General features: G+C 40.1%; 1 protein-coding gene and 1 non-coding gene across 2 annotated transcripts; one reads left to right on the top strand and one right to left on the bottom strand.

The window, feature by feature from the left end:
- Positions 1-2,274: 2,274 nt before the first annotated feature.
- On the bottom strand, positions 2,275-2,347 carry trnar-acg (transfer RNA arginine (anticodon ACG)). The gene has a single exon. It is a non-coding gene; the product is annotated as a tRNA-Arg (tRNA).
- A 595-nt stretch (positions 2,348-2,942) lies between these two features.
- Positions 2,943-16,296, top strand: ccdc3b (coiled-coil domain containing 3b). The gene is made up of 3 exons (XM_061687975.1): positions 2,943-3,594; positions 7,887-8,061; positions 15,140-16,296. Exons 1-3 carry the CDS (start codon positions 3,179-3,181, stop codon positions 15,431-15,433), a joined length of 885 nt encoding a protein of 294 aa, XP_061543959.1. The 5' UTR covers positions 2,943-3,178; the 3' UTR covers positions 15,434-16,296.
- Positions 16,297-16,838: the final 542 nt, after the last annotated feature.

Below are 16,838 nucleotides of genomic sequence, written 5' to 3'. Positions count from 1 at the left end.
TGTGTTCGGTAAGTCCTCAGCTGACACTCTAGGGTTCTTTTTTTAAACCTCATTGAGCATTCTGTGTTGTGCTGTTGCAGTCATCTTTACAGGACAGCCACTCCTTGGAAGAGTAGCAACAGTGCTGAACTTTCTCCATTTATAGACAATTTGTCTAACCGTGGACTGATGAACAGCAAGACTTTTAGAGATACTTTTGTCACCTTTTCCAGCTTTATACAAGCCAACAATTCTTAATCGTAGGTCTTCTGAGAGCTCTTTTGAGCGCGGCATGGTACACATAAAGAAATGCTTGTCGAAAGGAGACAATTCTAACCTGGTGTGTGTTTCCTAGTGGCCAGAGCAGATTTAAGCCACACTTCTCATCCTGTCTCACTGATTGGATTTGAGGTTGGCTCATACCTGACTCTGATTAAATCTTGCAGAATTTGTAGCCTTTAGATGAATTACTTTTCCTCACTGCCCTGTGAATGTTTGTTATTTTCAATAAAATATGAAAACATAACTGTTAGTGTGGTATTAGTTTATGCAGACTTTGTTTATTCTTGTGATTTAGATGAAGATCAGACCAATTTATGCAGAAATTCCAATGGGTTCACATACTTTTTTCCTCCCATTGTATCTATTATCCTCTTATAAAAATTCTTGAGCCTTATTTTCCTCTGTCACATCCTCCTGAAAAACACTTGGATGAATGTTTTTTTCTTTTCCTTTTTGAAAAAAGTAAAAAGCTTTCCATCTTCTTAGCAGCACTCTTAGATTTTTTTGGAAAATATCAAACAGTAAATGGTTGCTTTTTGCTATTAAAATAAGAAAGATGGTAGACTCACCCCCACACAGATGAAGGTGGCCATGGGGATGAGTCAGAAGTTTTGCAGCAGCCATGTCTTTAGTGTGGAGTCTGTCTTCAGCCCTTATAAATATGTATTTGTCACCAGAGACATCACAACCAGCGGCCCGGTGCCCGACTGATTAGCACATCTGCCTCAAAGGACCCGGGTTGAAATCCGGCTTCGCCTGTGTGGAGTTTGCATGTTCTGCCCGTGCTTGCGTGGGTTTTCTCTGGGTACTCCTGTTTCCTCCCACATCCCCAAAACATGCATGGTAGGTTAATTGAAGACTCAAAATTACCTGTATGTGTGAATGTGAGAGTGAGTGTTTTTTTTTGTGTCTATGTGTGCCCTGCGATTGTCTGGCGACCAGTTCAGAGTGTACCCCGCCTCTTGCCCAGATAGGTGAGATAGCTTCCAGCATGCCCGCGACCCGACTGAGGATAAGCGGTACAGAAAATGGATGGATGGACATCACAACCAACATCACACAGTGGCCTTGCCAAGGCCATAATATTTCACTTCCCCTTCTGATTTTGTATTTCAGCAGACAGTAGACTTAAGCAAGTTTTCTTACATCGTGGCAACTATGATTGATTTTGGGGTAGTATGTAGTTATTTGTTCTCCCCGTGCCTGCGTGGGGTTTCTCCGGGCACTCCGGTTTCCTCCCACATCCCAAAAACATGCATGCTAGGTTAATTGACAACTCTAAATTGCCCGTAGGTGTGAATGTGAGTGCGAATGGTTGTTTGTTTGTATGTGCCCTGCGATTGGCTGGCAAACATTTCAGGGTGTACCCCACCTCCTGCCCAATGATAGCTGGGATACGCTCCAGCACGCCCGCGACCCTATTGAGGAGAAGCAGCTCAGAAAATGGATGGATGGATGTGTTTAACCCTGCAAATATCCGCTTTTTTAATTAAAAAGGCATGTATGCATAATATCTTGAAATTATGAATATAATGTTCTGCAGAACAATATATATTACTAAAGACGAACTATTTGAAGAGAACGTGAGTGTATTTCCATTATACAGTATGAAATCTGCACGTGAACGTTGAAGCAAATGACTCAAACCATGTTTATACTAGACAATGCTACCGCCTAGTGGTCACAGGTTTAACTGCTAGGGCTCCATTTTAGGTTTCATTGGATGCGATATGTGGCCTCCAGGTATTTGTGGTATTGATTAAATTTACTGCACGTAGTTCCTTGAAAGTGAGTGGTTTAAATAAAAAATATTCAACGTAAATAATGCATCATTACCATGTATTTCATTTATCCAACACTATATGGTCGACTCGTTTGGTTAGTTTAACTCGTCGCTTGTTTTACATATTCTGTTTGTTGTTTTTCGGTACGATGATTTTGGTAAAAAAAAAAAAAAAAAAAAAAATGGTTACTTGGGCGACAATCTTTCATAAACAAACAAAACAAAAACTTCGAGCCAGCCAGGAGTCGAACCTAGAATCTTCTGATCCGTAGTCAGACGCGTTATCCATTGCGCCACTGGCCCGTTACGAACCAAGTGAAACTGGAGTTTCATATAATGTGCCCAGGTACTTGAAATTCAATTTGACTAAAAGCCGTGTTCCATTCGCTTCTGTCAAAATCGACGTATAATTCGTGTTTTAACACTAGCAAGCCATCACCCGATAAAGTTTCTTTTACGAACTGGTTAATTAACGACATGGGTTATGATAAGGTGTTCTTCTGCAATTGGTCGAGTAAAAGTCGTTCGATGCAGTGCATATTATGCATAAAATCCGAGCCAGACTTGTTCTCTGCTGTACTTCCGCGTTCGTTTATTTTTTAAACGATCGTGATTGGTTAAACGTGGGAGCACCTATATGTTGTGATTGCTCGCAAGGTTGTTGAGGAACGGGATTGGTCATTCCAAAAAGTTGTACCGCAACAAGCGAAAAGCACCCAACGTTCACATATCCAGTACAGTTACTGTAGTTAATATTCTAAAATCCTGTCACAAGAGGGCGCCATTGCTATCTCTCCAATTCACTTCTGTCCTTCTGGTTTGTGTGCTGGCTATAAAATGTTTTCCAGTCTTCTTGTATATACAATCGTATTTGTCGCGAAAGCAATATTTTTAAAGTTCCCTCACGAGGTTGTGTGCAGTGACTTAGTTTGCTCCGCCTAAATTTGAGTTGGAAAGTGGAGGGGAATTCTGTCGCTGCAGCTGAAGAGAAGGCATAGCCTCCTCCTCCATCACAGACAGGTATCACTTGGTTGGAGACTACGAAAGCACAAGCGAGGAGTTCAAGTTTGTTTGTTTGTTTGTTTCACATACAAAGCGTCTGGATGATTCGTTGAAAGAGATTATGTGCACTGCATGAGCGCACTGCCCTTACTTTGCAACATCCATCCATCTGCAGCTCGCTACTCCCCGCGCGGTATCATGTGGATTATCGTGGCTTTTCTCCTGACTGCGGCCGGTCCCGAATGGAGCGAGGGGTGCCAGCTGCCCCACGACTGGAGACCCCAGACGGAGGCGTGCCGTGCCGAGCTGGCCGAGATCATCGTGTTCGCTAAGGTGCTGGCCCTGCACAAAGAGCCGTACAACTACCTGCCGTGGCAGAGCCCCACCGACTTGCTCTACTTGGCCGAGATCGAGCTGCTGTGCGACCAGGCGTGGGGAAGCATGCTGGAGGTCCCCGCGGGCTCCAGGTTTAACGTCACAGGCCTGGGCTACTTCTCCTGCTTCTCCTACAGTGTGACCCCAAACAACAATTACTACTTCTTCCTCAAGTGAGTTATCCTTCCCAATAGATTGCTAAGTGCTGACTGATTGAATGAGTCCATCGCATGTAAAATGTATACATCTGCATCAGGGGTGAGCAAAGTATGGCTGGCGGGCTACATTGCCCCCCCCCCCCCCCCCATAAAATTGGTTACTTAAAATGTATAATTATTATTTTTTAATTCATTTACAAAAAAAAGACAACGACTTTTCAATTTGTTGCATGACTAAACTTCTAACACGGCCGCAGCCCGAAATGTTTCAGCTGGGTGGCCCAAAATTCAATGAGGTGGCCACGACAACCACGGGGGATGTCAACGGGGTAGTGGGTCTTTTGGGGGGCGATGGGCGTGATGGCCGCTGATCGAACTTTTTGCCCCTCGAAAGCCGATCGTCAACAGGGGCAGGGGGGGATGCTGATCAATATTTGACAAAAAATTATTGCCACGGTTGCCCACGCAATTTACTCGTAGTGTGTATTAAATAAATTTTCCCCATTGATGTGATTTTTAGTCACTGATGGTGGAATTTGCCTGACTTCCATTCAGGCAGTGTGCGTTAGATTCCCACTCAGTGATAGTGTGCAAGGTTGTATAGCTTCCCTGTTATTGACTAATGACCAGTGCAGTGTGTTGTTGGCCTTTTGCCTGAAGTTCAGGGTCACAGTTTCCTGTGACCCTGAACAGGATAAGCGGTGTCGAAAAGTGCTCCACATGAACGGAATTTTTCTTGTTACATAGCACAGTAATGTATAACAATATAATGAAACATAATAAAAGAGAATGTAAAGAACTGTTTTTATAAATTGTAATTAATGGGACAAGCCGAAAGTCACAACAACTGTAGGGTTATATGTGTGCCTTTAAGGGCTATTGCCTAGTGAGTGACGTCAAGAACTGAAGTCAAGTCGGCCCAACTTGGTCTACTGCAGCTCCTTGCGAGTGTTGTCATTTTGTATTTGCATGTCTAACCCTTCAATAAACGACTCAAAGTGCATTATGTGTGGATCTCAAGTTGGCTTTTATGAAAGCTGATGCTCACTTGTAACTCCAATTTTGACTTGCAACACAAAGCAAAAAACAACTCAGAAAAAATAGTTGTAATAATAATATCATAATAATAATCATGAATAATTTGTTACTTGATGTATTGTTACTAATACAATAAAAAAATAGTACAATACACCTTTTTTAATTTAGCTAAATAATTGGTTAATGGACGACTGGCGAGCACATCTGCCTCACAGTTGGGGACCGGGGTTTAAATCCTGGGCCCGCCTGTGTGGAGTTTGCATGTTCTCCCCGTGCTTAGGTGGGCTTCTTCTGCTTCTGTAGCCAGGGATCGGACCGCCAAGGTCTCTACCTTCGGCCACCGCCCAGATCACACTGCACCTGACCACTATGGGCCCTCCCACAGGTGGTGGGCCCATGGGAAGGGGGGTGTACCCCGCCGATGACAGCTGGGATAGGCTCCAGCATGCCCGCAACCCTAGTGAGGAGAAGCGGCTCAGAAAATGGATGGATGGGTGGATGTCTTTGGAGACTTTGAAATGAGCAATGTATTTCTCAAATCCAAGAAAATTAAGTAATTCATGTCAAATCCTAATTGCATGTCTATCCTCCCACTGTACATTCGCTTAACAGATCTCCTGATTTATGAGAAGCATGGTCAGCGCAATGCACATAGGTGAAGCAATACTATTGGCTTCATTTGGCTCCAGCTCTTGTTCAAATACACCCTGACATTATGCCATAGCCATATTGGAACTGGGGAGAACACTCTTGCTGCGAATATCTGAAGAATGTTGTGGTATGCAGTCCAAACATTAAAAAGTACTCCCATCAGTCCAGTTGATGTTAGTTAGTGGGTAATCTTTCAACAAAGGGCAAACATTCAAAATCTACATGTGGGATGGAATGTCCTTGAATTGAAGTTTCACTTTTCTGTTATTTTTCTGCTCTGCAACAACTATTCAGACCTGTGGCATAAACATAAGTAAGGACTCTCAACGGACTCAATCAGTGAAGCTCACAAAAAACAAAGCACTGATGCCCACCTCCTATATGCTCTCTTAATGTGAGCCCATCTTAATTTATATTAACTCCCATACTTTCCACGGATATTAAAAAACAAAACAAAACCAAAAAAAAGTGCAGCATATACTGTATGTTAAAACCTTGCATGCACATATAATTATAGAGACAATCAGAATACCAAAAGTTGATAAAGCCCACAACTTGCAGACGCAGCACTGATGAAAGCCTTTGCTTGATGATCGGGAACATGTGCTAACTATCAGGTGTTACCAATTTTTCCTTCACGTTTAGTTTTTTTGCTCACACAGATGAGATGTCAGATATTGAGAAGGGGTGCTGGAAAGCATTCCTGGTGTGTAATGTTTTGCAGTCTGCACAAAGCTAACAACAGCACTGCATTTTTATAATGCATCACACAGACTGATGTGTGAACATGTAGTTTGACAACACTTTTGCTTCCCTCTGTTGTGTTGGTAAAAAATTAAAACAATCAATGCTAATGTTATCTGTGACACCCGCCATAATAATGCACAATGCAGTTGTCATTTGTCACCATTTATCAGGCCTAACGGAGAAAACGATACCAATTCCTCTGCAGAACCTCTCAACAATAAAGAATAGACTCTAGTAAATTCTTTTTTTGTGTGTTTACAACAAGGTAAAACCAGATTAGACTTTGCCAGAAAACATTTTAAAAAGCCTCTCATGTTGTGGGATAACATTCTTTGGACAGATCAGACGGTCCACTTGTATCAGACAGATGGTAATCGAGTGAAAATAACATTGCATACCAATCACATCATGTGTCAAAAGTAGGGGTACCACATGCGCATGTATGGCTGTGAATGGAACGGTGGAACTGCCAGTTATTGATGATGGTGACTCCTGACAAAAGTAACAGATGAGCCTATGGCTATACTCTCTGCTCAACGAATGGTTACATTAGAAGATTGATACCACTTGTATGGGGCAACAGTTAGAAGACAAGTGATTTAGTTAAACATTGAATTGGGAACAGCTTAACTTGAGACAAAGCCTCGTTTGTTTTACTCTTGAAGTACAAATTAATGCAAAACGGCCTTAAAAATGTCACTTAATTTCTGCACAATAAAAGCTGTTATAGCAGCATATGTTTGTGTCTAGTAGACACGTACGGTGCTATATTATATATTGACACAAATACCCATAGAGGAATGTTCAGGGCTCTCAAGTTCCTCCGTACCAAACTCATCCTAGTATACTGTTGCACGATCATGCTAGAGTAGAAAAAGGGCGGAATGTTCCCGCTAAATTGCAATTTTCCAAAATGTCAGGTAAACTAAGGAATTCATTGGGAACTAAGGGGTCCATAACATCTCAAAGAGGTGTGTCTCAATACATTAGTACAGTTAGTGAATGTGTCTTTCCTCTACATTTGGTCTTTATTCATGCAACATAGGATAAGTGGATAGAGCTTTCAGCTTCAAAAAGTGATCTAAAATATAAGATTTTATTTAATATATTGAAAAATTGAAATAATAAAAAAAATCAATGTATGGCCTAATGCAAAACTCCTACCTATAAACCCACATTCAAATACGTTACTAACTCCTTGTTTAATGAGACAACAAAGTGATGAAGTTCTCATTCTCATCACTGTCTCCAGTGGACAGCCATTTCCTGTCCAACGAAACCACAGAGATTTAAAAATAGTTGTTCCGATCAATCATGGGCAAATACTCCCGGGAGAGGGCGAATCAGAGCCGAGTATGGAGAAGAATGTTGCCGGCGATCCCACACGGGATCTTTAAATGAGACAGATTGAGTGTGCTGTCTGGTTCTCATGTGCACTGTAAAAACATTAGCCTATATGTTAACCCTTAAAGATTCAATATCAGAAGAATAACAAACACAACTCAAACAGTTGGGAAACAATGACATTTTGCTAGAACAAAAATGCTGATGAGACATTTCTGCGTGTTGCTTGTGCTGTATTTGTGTTGCGTAACCATTACAGTGAAGTCAATTCTTACGTATTTCTCTGGTCACCATACTTACAACTGACCTTTAACCTTTTCAGCATACATACACCCACTCTGTCTCTTGAAGACAACTTAACTTTTGATGTCTTCTGAGGAGACGAGATGTTCTCCAGATGTTCATCCGTTCTAGCTCATACATTTCACATGATGCTATGCATTAATCACAATCATAAATCGCCTTTGGTTGGAGAGAGTGAAAAGGGAACATGTTTACAGTATATATTTTTCTTTCTTGCCATGCAGGATGGATGAAAACTACAACATGGTCCCCCACGGAGTGAACTTCCAGGACGCCATCTTCCCAGACACAGCGGACAACCATCGCATGTTTGCCAGCCTATTCCAGTTTGCCAACTGCACGCCTGGTACTCAGGTCCATAGCTATACCCCTGAGTGGGAGGCTCAGGAGGACAGCAGGGTACGTAGACAGCAAAAAAAAAAAAAAGCACTGGCCTGTTTGATTTCACACGCCATTAGTTGAACAGGACACTCTGATTCAGCATATTGTCATAGGGAATAGAATGCAATAAACCATAATTGCTTGGATTATTGTGGGGGCACACAGGAAGATTCACGATTATATGCTTTTGTTTAAAGAGGAAGGTTGCTGCGAGTCAAATATGGTCCAAAATCTGGAAAACCAGGCAGTAATTTTCTGAGGTTTGGCTAGACAAAGAAGCCGCAATGTTTTATGGAAAAATCCACTTTAAAAACATAAAACATCTCAACCTCTGTGTTTTTTGTTTGTTTGTTCTATAGCTTAGTATTGTTTTAAGTGCAGCATATGGGACCCTTCGTGTAGGATTACGTCATGTAGATGATACATGCTGAATGTTATGGTCACTATCACTATAGAGTGCCTTTGGTGTCCTCATCGTCATGAAAATGTAGCAGTGTAATGAAACTCTGAGGTCCTATTGTAAGTGGCCAACGTAGCATTGGCACACATACCAGTATAATGGCAAGTCTCTTAAAAAGTGTTTCCTTCATTTAAAAAAATTGTTTTCATTCCCAGACACTGCTCTGCTAACTACAGTGTGTGTAAGAAGCGGTTAAAATATTACTAAATAATTATTTTAAAATGATTTTACTGTACGCATATATATATATATATAATACACACATACATACGTACATATGCGTTTTCAGCAGGTACTCTGGCTTCCTCCCACATTCCAAAAACATGCATGTTCAGCGTTAATTAAGGATTAAAAATTGTCAGTAGGTGTGAATGTGTGTATGAAGGGTTGCTTGGGTTGCCAGAGACCACCAACCATTTTGAAACTGAGAACTAATTCTTGGGTACTGATTTCTGCGAAGTGTTAACAGTTTACACACTTCCGAAATAATACATTTGTTCAGGGTGTACACTGCCTCTCGCGCCAGTCACCTGGGATTGGCTCCAGCTCACCTGCAACCCTGATGAGGACAAGCGCTAAAGAAAAAGAATGGATGGCTAGATTAGCACATATTGACAAAAACAATCTGGAAAGCACTCATCAAGGGCATTCATATACTGTAAGGTATGGGTGTATATCATTTGATACAAATTGTTTTTTGACCCTGTAACTTTTGAACACTTTAAAATAGTAACATTTCCAACATTGGCAATCTGGCATCATAGAATCAAAACAAAGAGGTTTGAATCGCACCCATCAGGACCATAAATATGAGGTTTAAATTTTTTACCATTGTCAAGTAATCTTTGTGGCAACATATTGGCAACATAATTAGCAATTATATTTGTATCATTATTAAAGTGTTTATCCACAGCTATAATATGAGCTATGAGTGTGTTGTGGTATGTGGTTTGTTGCAAAAACATTTTTTAATAGGTAACTAGTGACATGAGACACTTCCCTGCAGGTTGACATAACAAACAACACAGTTAAAAATCTTATTTCCAACCAATGCATCATCAAATGAAATCAAGCATTTTTTTATGCTGATTTGTGAGTATGAGTGATATAAGACCAACAAGAAGCACCAAAGAAAATGGACCCCCATTAAAGTATTACATCTCTCAGTTTCTGTTTGATGGTGTTCATGTGAAAAGCAATGAAGACCACTACTTATTATGGGATTGCTACAATGGTGTACAATAGTTTTGAGAATTCATATTCATGTCTCTTCTTCATCCATCCACCATTGGAAAAAGACAGCATCCGGAGCTCTTTTTAGACAGAGCTCGAAATGGATCTTCTATATATGGAATTCAAAGCTCAAGTGCAATTTGACAGTGTGTGTCCCAAGGAATTGGCTCAAGATTCTAAATATGGAGTCCATGTTATTTTGCAGTTTTTTGTGTTATTTGTTATGTGTTTATAGTTTCCACTGACTCACCACTGCTTCTTCGCCTCAAATAAGCCAAAACATTTGGCGTGGTCCCTCTCATTTTGGTCTTCTTCTGTCTGTTTCCAATCATTTTCTGACTTCCCATGAAAAGAGAACTCTACCACGGGAAAAGAGCATTTTACACACACTTTGCATTTCCGTTAATAGCAAAGATTTGGGGTTGCACTGGTCTGTGATTGTAATTACAAAGTGATATTTAGCTATCTGCTGCGGTTTCTTAAATTATGCTCCAGGTTATATTTCCTCACAGAGAAAATAAAAGCAGACTTGGTGCAGGTCACAGTTCGTACATCCAAGTCGTTACAATGTATGTGCTTGCCTCAAGATGTAACACCAAACTGCATTAGGACTAAAACTTGCAGTGGCATCCCCACCATTCACACAAAGGCAAAACTAATGGCTGCCTATGGCTTCAGTTCATGTACTCGAACTAAATTTGTCTCTAAAGCAGGACACACGTTTCTCCTCAGAACATATATCTTTCCATTTAGGAAAGACTTCAATGCTTGCATATTATTGTTCTGTTCACAGTACTGACATGTAAACACAGACATGTTAAATGAAGTAATTACCCCTGTGGCAATGCAATTAAAGCAAACCTTTTTCTTCCTGAAAGTAAACATTTATTCATGCTTAAATGATGTGAATGCAGTTTATACACTACAAGGATTTATATATATATATATATACACATACACACACTGTACATACAGTATATGTATGTATATTCACTGTATCCACACTTCACTCACAAATCATACAAAACATATTTCCATCTCTAAACTATTCAAATTTTCCTCATTCTGCTGTGATATTAGTTAAAAATTCATTTTTTCACGAGTTTGGCAAAACATCATTTCCAATCAATTGAATCATTTTAATTGCGTGGATGTGTGCAGGCTAGATGTGAGTGCCTGGGCTCAGACGGAAGGACACCAACTGCTTTGCATAACATGATCGTCCTGTCTCTACACTTCAACCTTTGCATTATAAACTTTCATAGTCCTTCCATATCCAAATATGGTGTAAGTAATGCCACATGGTGTATGGCCACAGTTATACTGCAGAAGGAAATGTAGCCACTAGTGATGTGGCCCTGCAGCCAACTGTGCATTTTCAACATTTCCTCCAAACATTCAGCACTTGTTATTTAAGGACAGGCAATTTGCATGGCTGGCCCACATGGAAGAATTAGAATCTGCAGAGGAAATCCATACTCAAGCAGAAAATCCATACAGTCTGAAGCAGCTGGAGATCTTTTGTTGTTGTTTATTTTGTACCTTATAAAAGGTCTGGGCTGGCACGTGGCCTGTAGTGGGTTGTATTGTGTCACCATCTGCCTTGAATCTTATCTCACAGAAACAAAGAAAAGAAATATCCATACCTGGAGGTCTGAGGGTTTGTTAACCTTGGCCTTTACAAATGTAGACTGTAGGATGTGGCACCTTTGATGCAGTTACAAAGTTGCCATCTCAAATAATGTATATACAGTGCAGTTAAAAAGTATTTGCCCCCTTCTGAAATTCTTTTTTTTTTTTTTTGCAGTTTCCCCACTTTGTTTAACATTAAAAAATGAAATTATCTGACAAAGATAACTCATGTAAACATAAAATACAACTTTAAAATTCTGATTTTAATTTATTGAGAGACAATATTCAAAGCTACGCTAAATCCTGAATAAACTGTGGTTATTCACTTTTATGGGAAAGCTGAGTTAATTTCTACTGACCACTCCCAAGCCTGATTACCTCGAGACTTGGCCGGCCCACACAAATCACCCCAAGAGCACGACGCCTCATCCAAGAGGCCTCAAAGCAACCCAGGACAACATCTAAAGAATTGCAGGACTCCCTTGCCTCAGTTAAGGTCAGTGTTCATAACTTGACAATAAGGAAAAGGGACAGGGCAATCATGGCATCCATGGTAGGATTCCAAGGCAAAAACCACTGCTGACCAGAAATAACATAAAGCCAAAAAAAAAACTTTTGGGAGAATAGTGTACGGACTGACGATATGGAAGTTGAACTTTTTGGAAGGTGTGTGTCTCGTTACATCTGACATAAATGTAACACAGCATTTCAGAAAAAGAATATCATCACAGTACCGTGGTGGTGGTACTGTGATGATATTATAAATAAAAGTTTAAAAAAAAATTCTTCAAAATTATGAAATATTAAGCGATTCTCTTTGCTCTCAAACACTGTGGGCCTAACTCTCAATTGCACCGGATAAACGCTGATGCGTACAAAGATGTTCAGTTCTTTTACTAGGTGCGGATGGACTCCTGCCAGAGTGATGGTACATTACCACATGCTCTCAAACCCTGACAAGCTGGCATTCCCCCCCCCCCCCCCCCCCCCCCTCATTCTTCTGCCAGTTGGTGCTTTGGACCAGGGTCACCATCAGAAAAAACTGAAATGGTTAGAAACTGTTTTACACTAGGTCTCTCAATTGAGTGATACATAGTTCTCAGTCTCTTCACATTTTCAGGAATTATCTTCAAATGTGTATACTGTATTTAGAAACACACCTCTGAAATCATGTTAAACGGTCTTTAAATGAAGCCCACAAACACAGCTTCTTGCAAGATGCATTGCTACAATTCTTTGCGGGTTGTCAATCCCACAGCTTGCACAACGACATGTCAGAAATGTCTCCACTGTTGTACCTTGGTTTGGAACTGACAATCACTAATTTCCCGCTGTACTCTGCATGACAAGCAACACGCAACAGTATTCAGGAAGCAAAGTGGCTTCTGTTCTTCCATCAAGAGAATGCTCCTGTTTCGCCCCTACAATGCAATGAACCACTGCCCACAAATCATCCGTATGTATTCCCCCTTTTCCCATTGTAAACGAACTCATGAAATTCTTCGGTTTTTTGCCAATTACTTAATTGAGACTGCATTTGCAGAGTGCTCCAAAGGTGGAATCACAGAAATGGAAACAGGTTATTTTTCAGACATTGCATCACCATTAGATCTTTCTGTACACTGACTGCATAAGTAGAGAATTTTCCACCCACAATGCCAATTCCACAAGAGTCTGAGTTACCACCACCACCAAGCTAAAACATCAGGCCTTGGTGAGATATGAACTCATGACCCCTGGTTTACAAGACCAGTGATCTGACCCCTGAGCTACAGGGGCCTTGAGTATGCTTTCTGGAGTTCAAGACTGGTCCACAATGTCAGCATTCAAATTCCAGATGTGTATACTGGTGATACACTTGTTCATGTGCTTTCTCAAATGCAACTCCCTTGCAGGATGCATCACTACAAATTTTTGCAAGCTCCTGTCTTTATACTACAAATAAGATGACTGGTCAGCTTCTACTTGCCCACAAAACTGACTTTTCTTTCCAAGTAATACAGTATTGATACCAATTCCCATGCGTTTTAATAATTGAGGTTGATGCATCGTGAAATTGGTGAACCGGAATGAATTTTCATGATCTTTAAGTTTTTTGTGCTTTTTTCTTTTGCAATACTATTTCGTAAAAAAACCCCCCAAAAAAACAGAAAAAGATGTAGGCAACATTTATAAGTAAATAAAAAATAAATTGTTATCATGTAAATATATAGTATTTTAATTGCTATTGCATAAATATAGGAAGTATAGGTCTACAGAATCTCATTTACAGTTAACAACAACTTATTTATATTTAATCAAATCTGAGCTGTATTAATATTACAGCAGTAACTATATTTCATTTCCATTTCAGTAACACATTTTTATGGGATAAATCTATTGCGGCAAGGTCTAAGCATAAATTATACTTGTTGAGATGACTAAAGTAACAAATGGCCAGTGGCACTATGAAAATTAAAATAAAATAATGCTAAGGATGACTAGGATTACTATTTTTCACCTGTACATTGTCTGCCAGACTGAAACGCCTCACTCAGTAAACTATGCCTCTGGGTAGGAGGTCTGGGTCTGTTGAGTCCATTTGGTGTGGGATATCTCTGCTCTCTTTGTTTCTGCAGCTTGCGGTTTTCTCTGAAACATTTCAATACATGTTAGATTTCCACAATTGTTTACCCCTTTTTTACATGTTGCCATTGTGTCATTTCCATCCATCCGAACCGCTTATCCTCACGCAGGCATGTTGGAGCTTATCCCAGCTATCTTTGGGCGAGAGGCGGGGTGGACCCTGAACTGGTCGCTAGCCAATCGCTGGGCACATACCGTAATTTCTTGTGTGTAATGGGAACCCGTATATAATACATACCCCCAAATTTGACCTCAAAATTATTCTACTACTTTTAGAACTAAAAGTTCTACTTTTAGAACTAAAAGTTCTAAAAGTAAAAAGAACTACTTTTATGGAGTTCAAAGTCTACTCTCATTGAGGAGCTGCGACCCCTACTCCTGCATCGCGCCCACAGTTAACGCGCCACGAACGGCGAAGGAGGAAGCAGAAGCGAGGCAAGCGTGTGTGTGTGTGTCTATATATATATATATATATATATATATATATATATATATATATATATATATATATATATATATATATATATATATATATATATATATATATATATATATATATATATATATATATATATATATATATATATATATATACACATACACCACCGTGAGAAAAATGCCGACTCCTAACCGATCCGCAGTGCAAAGAAGGCTGGGGAACACTGGGCTTCACTTTTCTCATAACCTCTAGGTGGTGGTGGCATATTGGAATAAAACTGTGAAGCTTTTTCATAACCTCGAGACAATGTGAAAGTTGTTTTCATTTCCCCCTATGCCTATGTATAATGGCAACTATTGACTTTTGACAATTGGGGAGGGGGGCAGGGGGGATGCGCATTATACATGATAAATGACAGTATAAATAAACAACCATTTGCACTCACAGCCACACAATTTACCTACCATGCATGAAACCGGAGTACCTGGAGAAAACCCACACAGGGACGAGGAGAATATGCAAACTCCACACAGGGGAGGCCAGATTTGAACACGGGTCCTCAGAACTGTGAGGAAGATTCGTTCCGTCCCGCCTACTGTTGTGTGATTTGTGGCCTGAAAATAAAAACACACTGCGTTCCTCTGCCATCTTTTGGTGCTTCTCATATTGTTTGTATTTTCTGAACTCCATTTTGTTTTTCTCCACAGTTGTTGTGCTCCACGGTGCAGAAGGCTCTGTTCGAGGAGGAGGAGAAGGTGAGCACGCTCTCTCAGAAGGTGCGTTCGTTGGAGAAGGCCAACGGCCACCTGCGAGAGAAGGTGAAGACCATGAAACGTCTGCTGCGCCAGGCCCAACGAGAGACGGCCAAGGAGCAACAAACGCTCAACCTCAAGCAGCTCTATGAGTCGAAGACATCCCGAACGCATCCTCATCAGGACACCACCCAGGATCAGAAGCAGCCGCCCCTCAGGAGGGCGCTGTCGAAGAAGTTAAAGAAGTAGAGCTAACGTCAATGCGTGCTAACGATCCTGCCCAAAGTCTGTCAAAAGCTGATGTGGCTTTCATTACATTAACCATCGTTATATGCTTATTCCATAAGAATCATCATATAGCATCTTGATAAGGCGTCGCTGACTTTAGCACTGCATGGACAAACAACTTCAGCCCATGAGTCCACTTAAGAAAAACCCTAATGATCAGATTTCACTCAGTGATATCAGAAACAGAATAAAATCTAAATGAACAACAACACAACTTATAACTGACACACACTGCCGGGTTTCCACAGTTGGGTATGATGGTGCGAGGAGTGTTGTTGTTTTTTGACTTCCACATTTAATCCATCTGGGACCAAACTGTTAGTCTGAGGGGCATCACATCAAATGAGTGGGCTAATACTGCCAAAAGTCTTTACTTGAGTACGTGTATTTGGTTATGTTGTTGGTCATGGCTGTATGCTGGTCATGCAAATCACTTGTATTGTTGAAGAAAAAAGTTAAATGTGTGACATTTGGAAGTACATATACTGTATGTGAGGAGGACACATAATACTTGTTCTTTTTCTCTTATTTTTGAAACTATTTATGTAAAAAACATTTAAGGAATTATTTTTGTCTTTTTTGTAAATCTACTCATACATAAGTATAGTGTCATTTTGTTTTTGAAAACAGGGTGCTGAGCACCTATTAATTTGAACCAGTGGTCAAAGATGGACTTCTTCTAAGTCACAAAATGCAATTTGTCGTTTAAAAAAAATACAGTCCTTTCTTTTCTTTTCTTTTTTTTGTGGTTGGCTTTGCTGCCAACATAATTAGTTGTGCACATTACCCCTGCTTTCATTGTTTAAATGAATAAATCAGCGTTAACATCACCTCCTATGTTGTTTTTCCATTCATCTGCATTAAACACATTGAGTATGTTTAACTATTATGAAATATTAACTTTATGTCATAAATATAACATGAATAAATTAACAGCCTTGGATCCACATTGTGCACAGATGTAAAAGCAGACCCACGTATAAAAAAGTGTCATCCTACCAAAAGAAAATGTTTGCAAATAAGTCTGGGCTTTTAAGGTCTTTTTTCACTGCATGCTCTATACATAGCTGCTGATTTCCTGATATAGGCTCACTTTTTAGACTTATTAATGATACATTATCATCTGTAACCTCAGTAAGTGTCATTTTGTGTGTCTTACCACATAAAAGGGTAATGGCCAAAAGGAAAACAGTGTTAAAAGGGTTATAAATACCAGTGAACATTTTAATCTCAATCATAACTTCATCTCTAAAATGTCCTTTGGAACTAGCAGTGTGTTAGAGCCTCTTCTAGAGTGGAAGATTTACAAATAAATGGTTCAAATACAAAGAAAAAGAGGAAACAAACCTACGCCAAGGAAAAACAA

This window comes from Phycodurus eques, chromosome 10 (genome assembly GCF_024500275.1).
Source record: "Phycodurus eques isolate BA_2022a chromosome 10, UOR_Pequ_1.1, whole genome shotgun sequence".
In the NCBI taxonomy this organism is placed as follows: Eukaryota; Metazoa; Chordata; class Actinopteri; order Syngnathiformes; family Syngnathidae; genus Phycodurus; species Phycodurus eques.
Note: the sequence above shows the minus strand (reverse complement) of the source record. Positions and strands in the feature narration are given on the sequence as shown.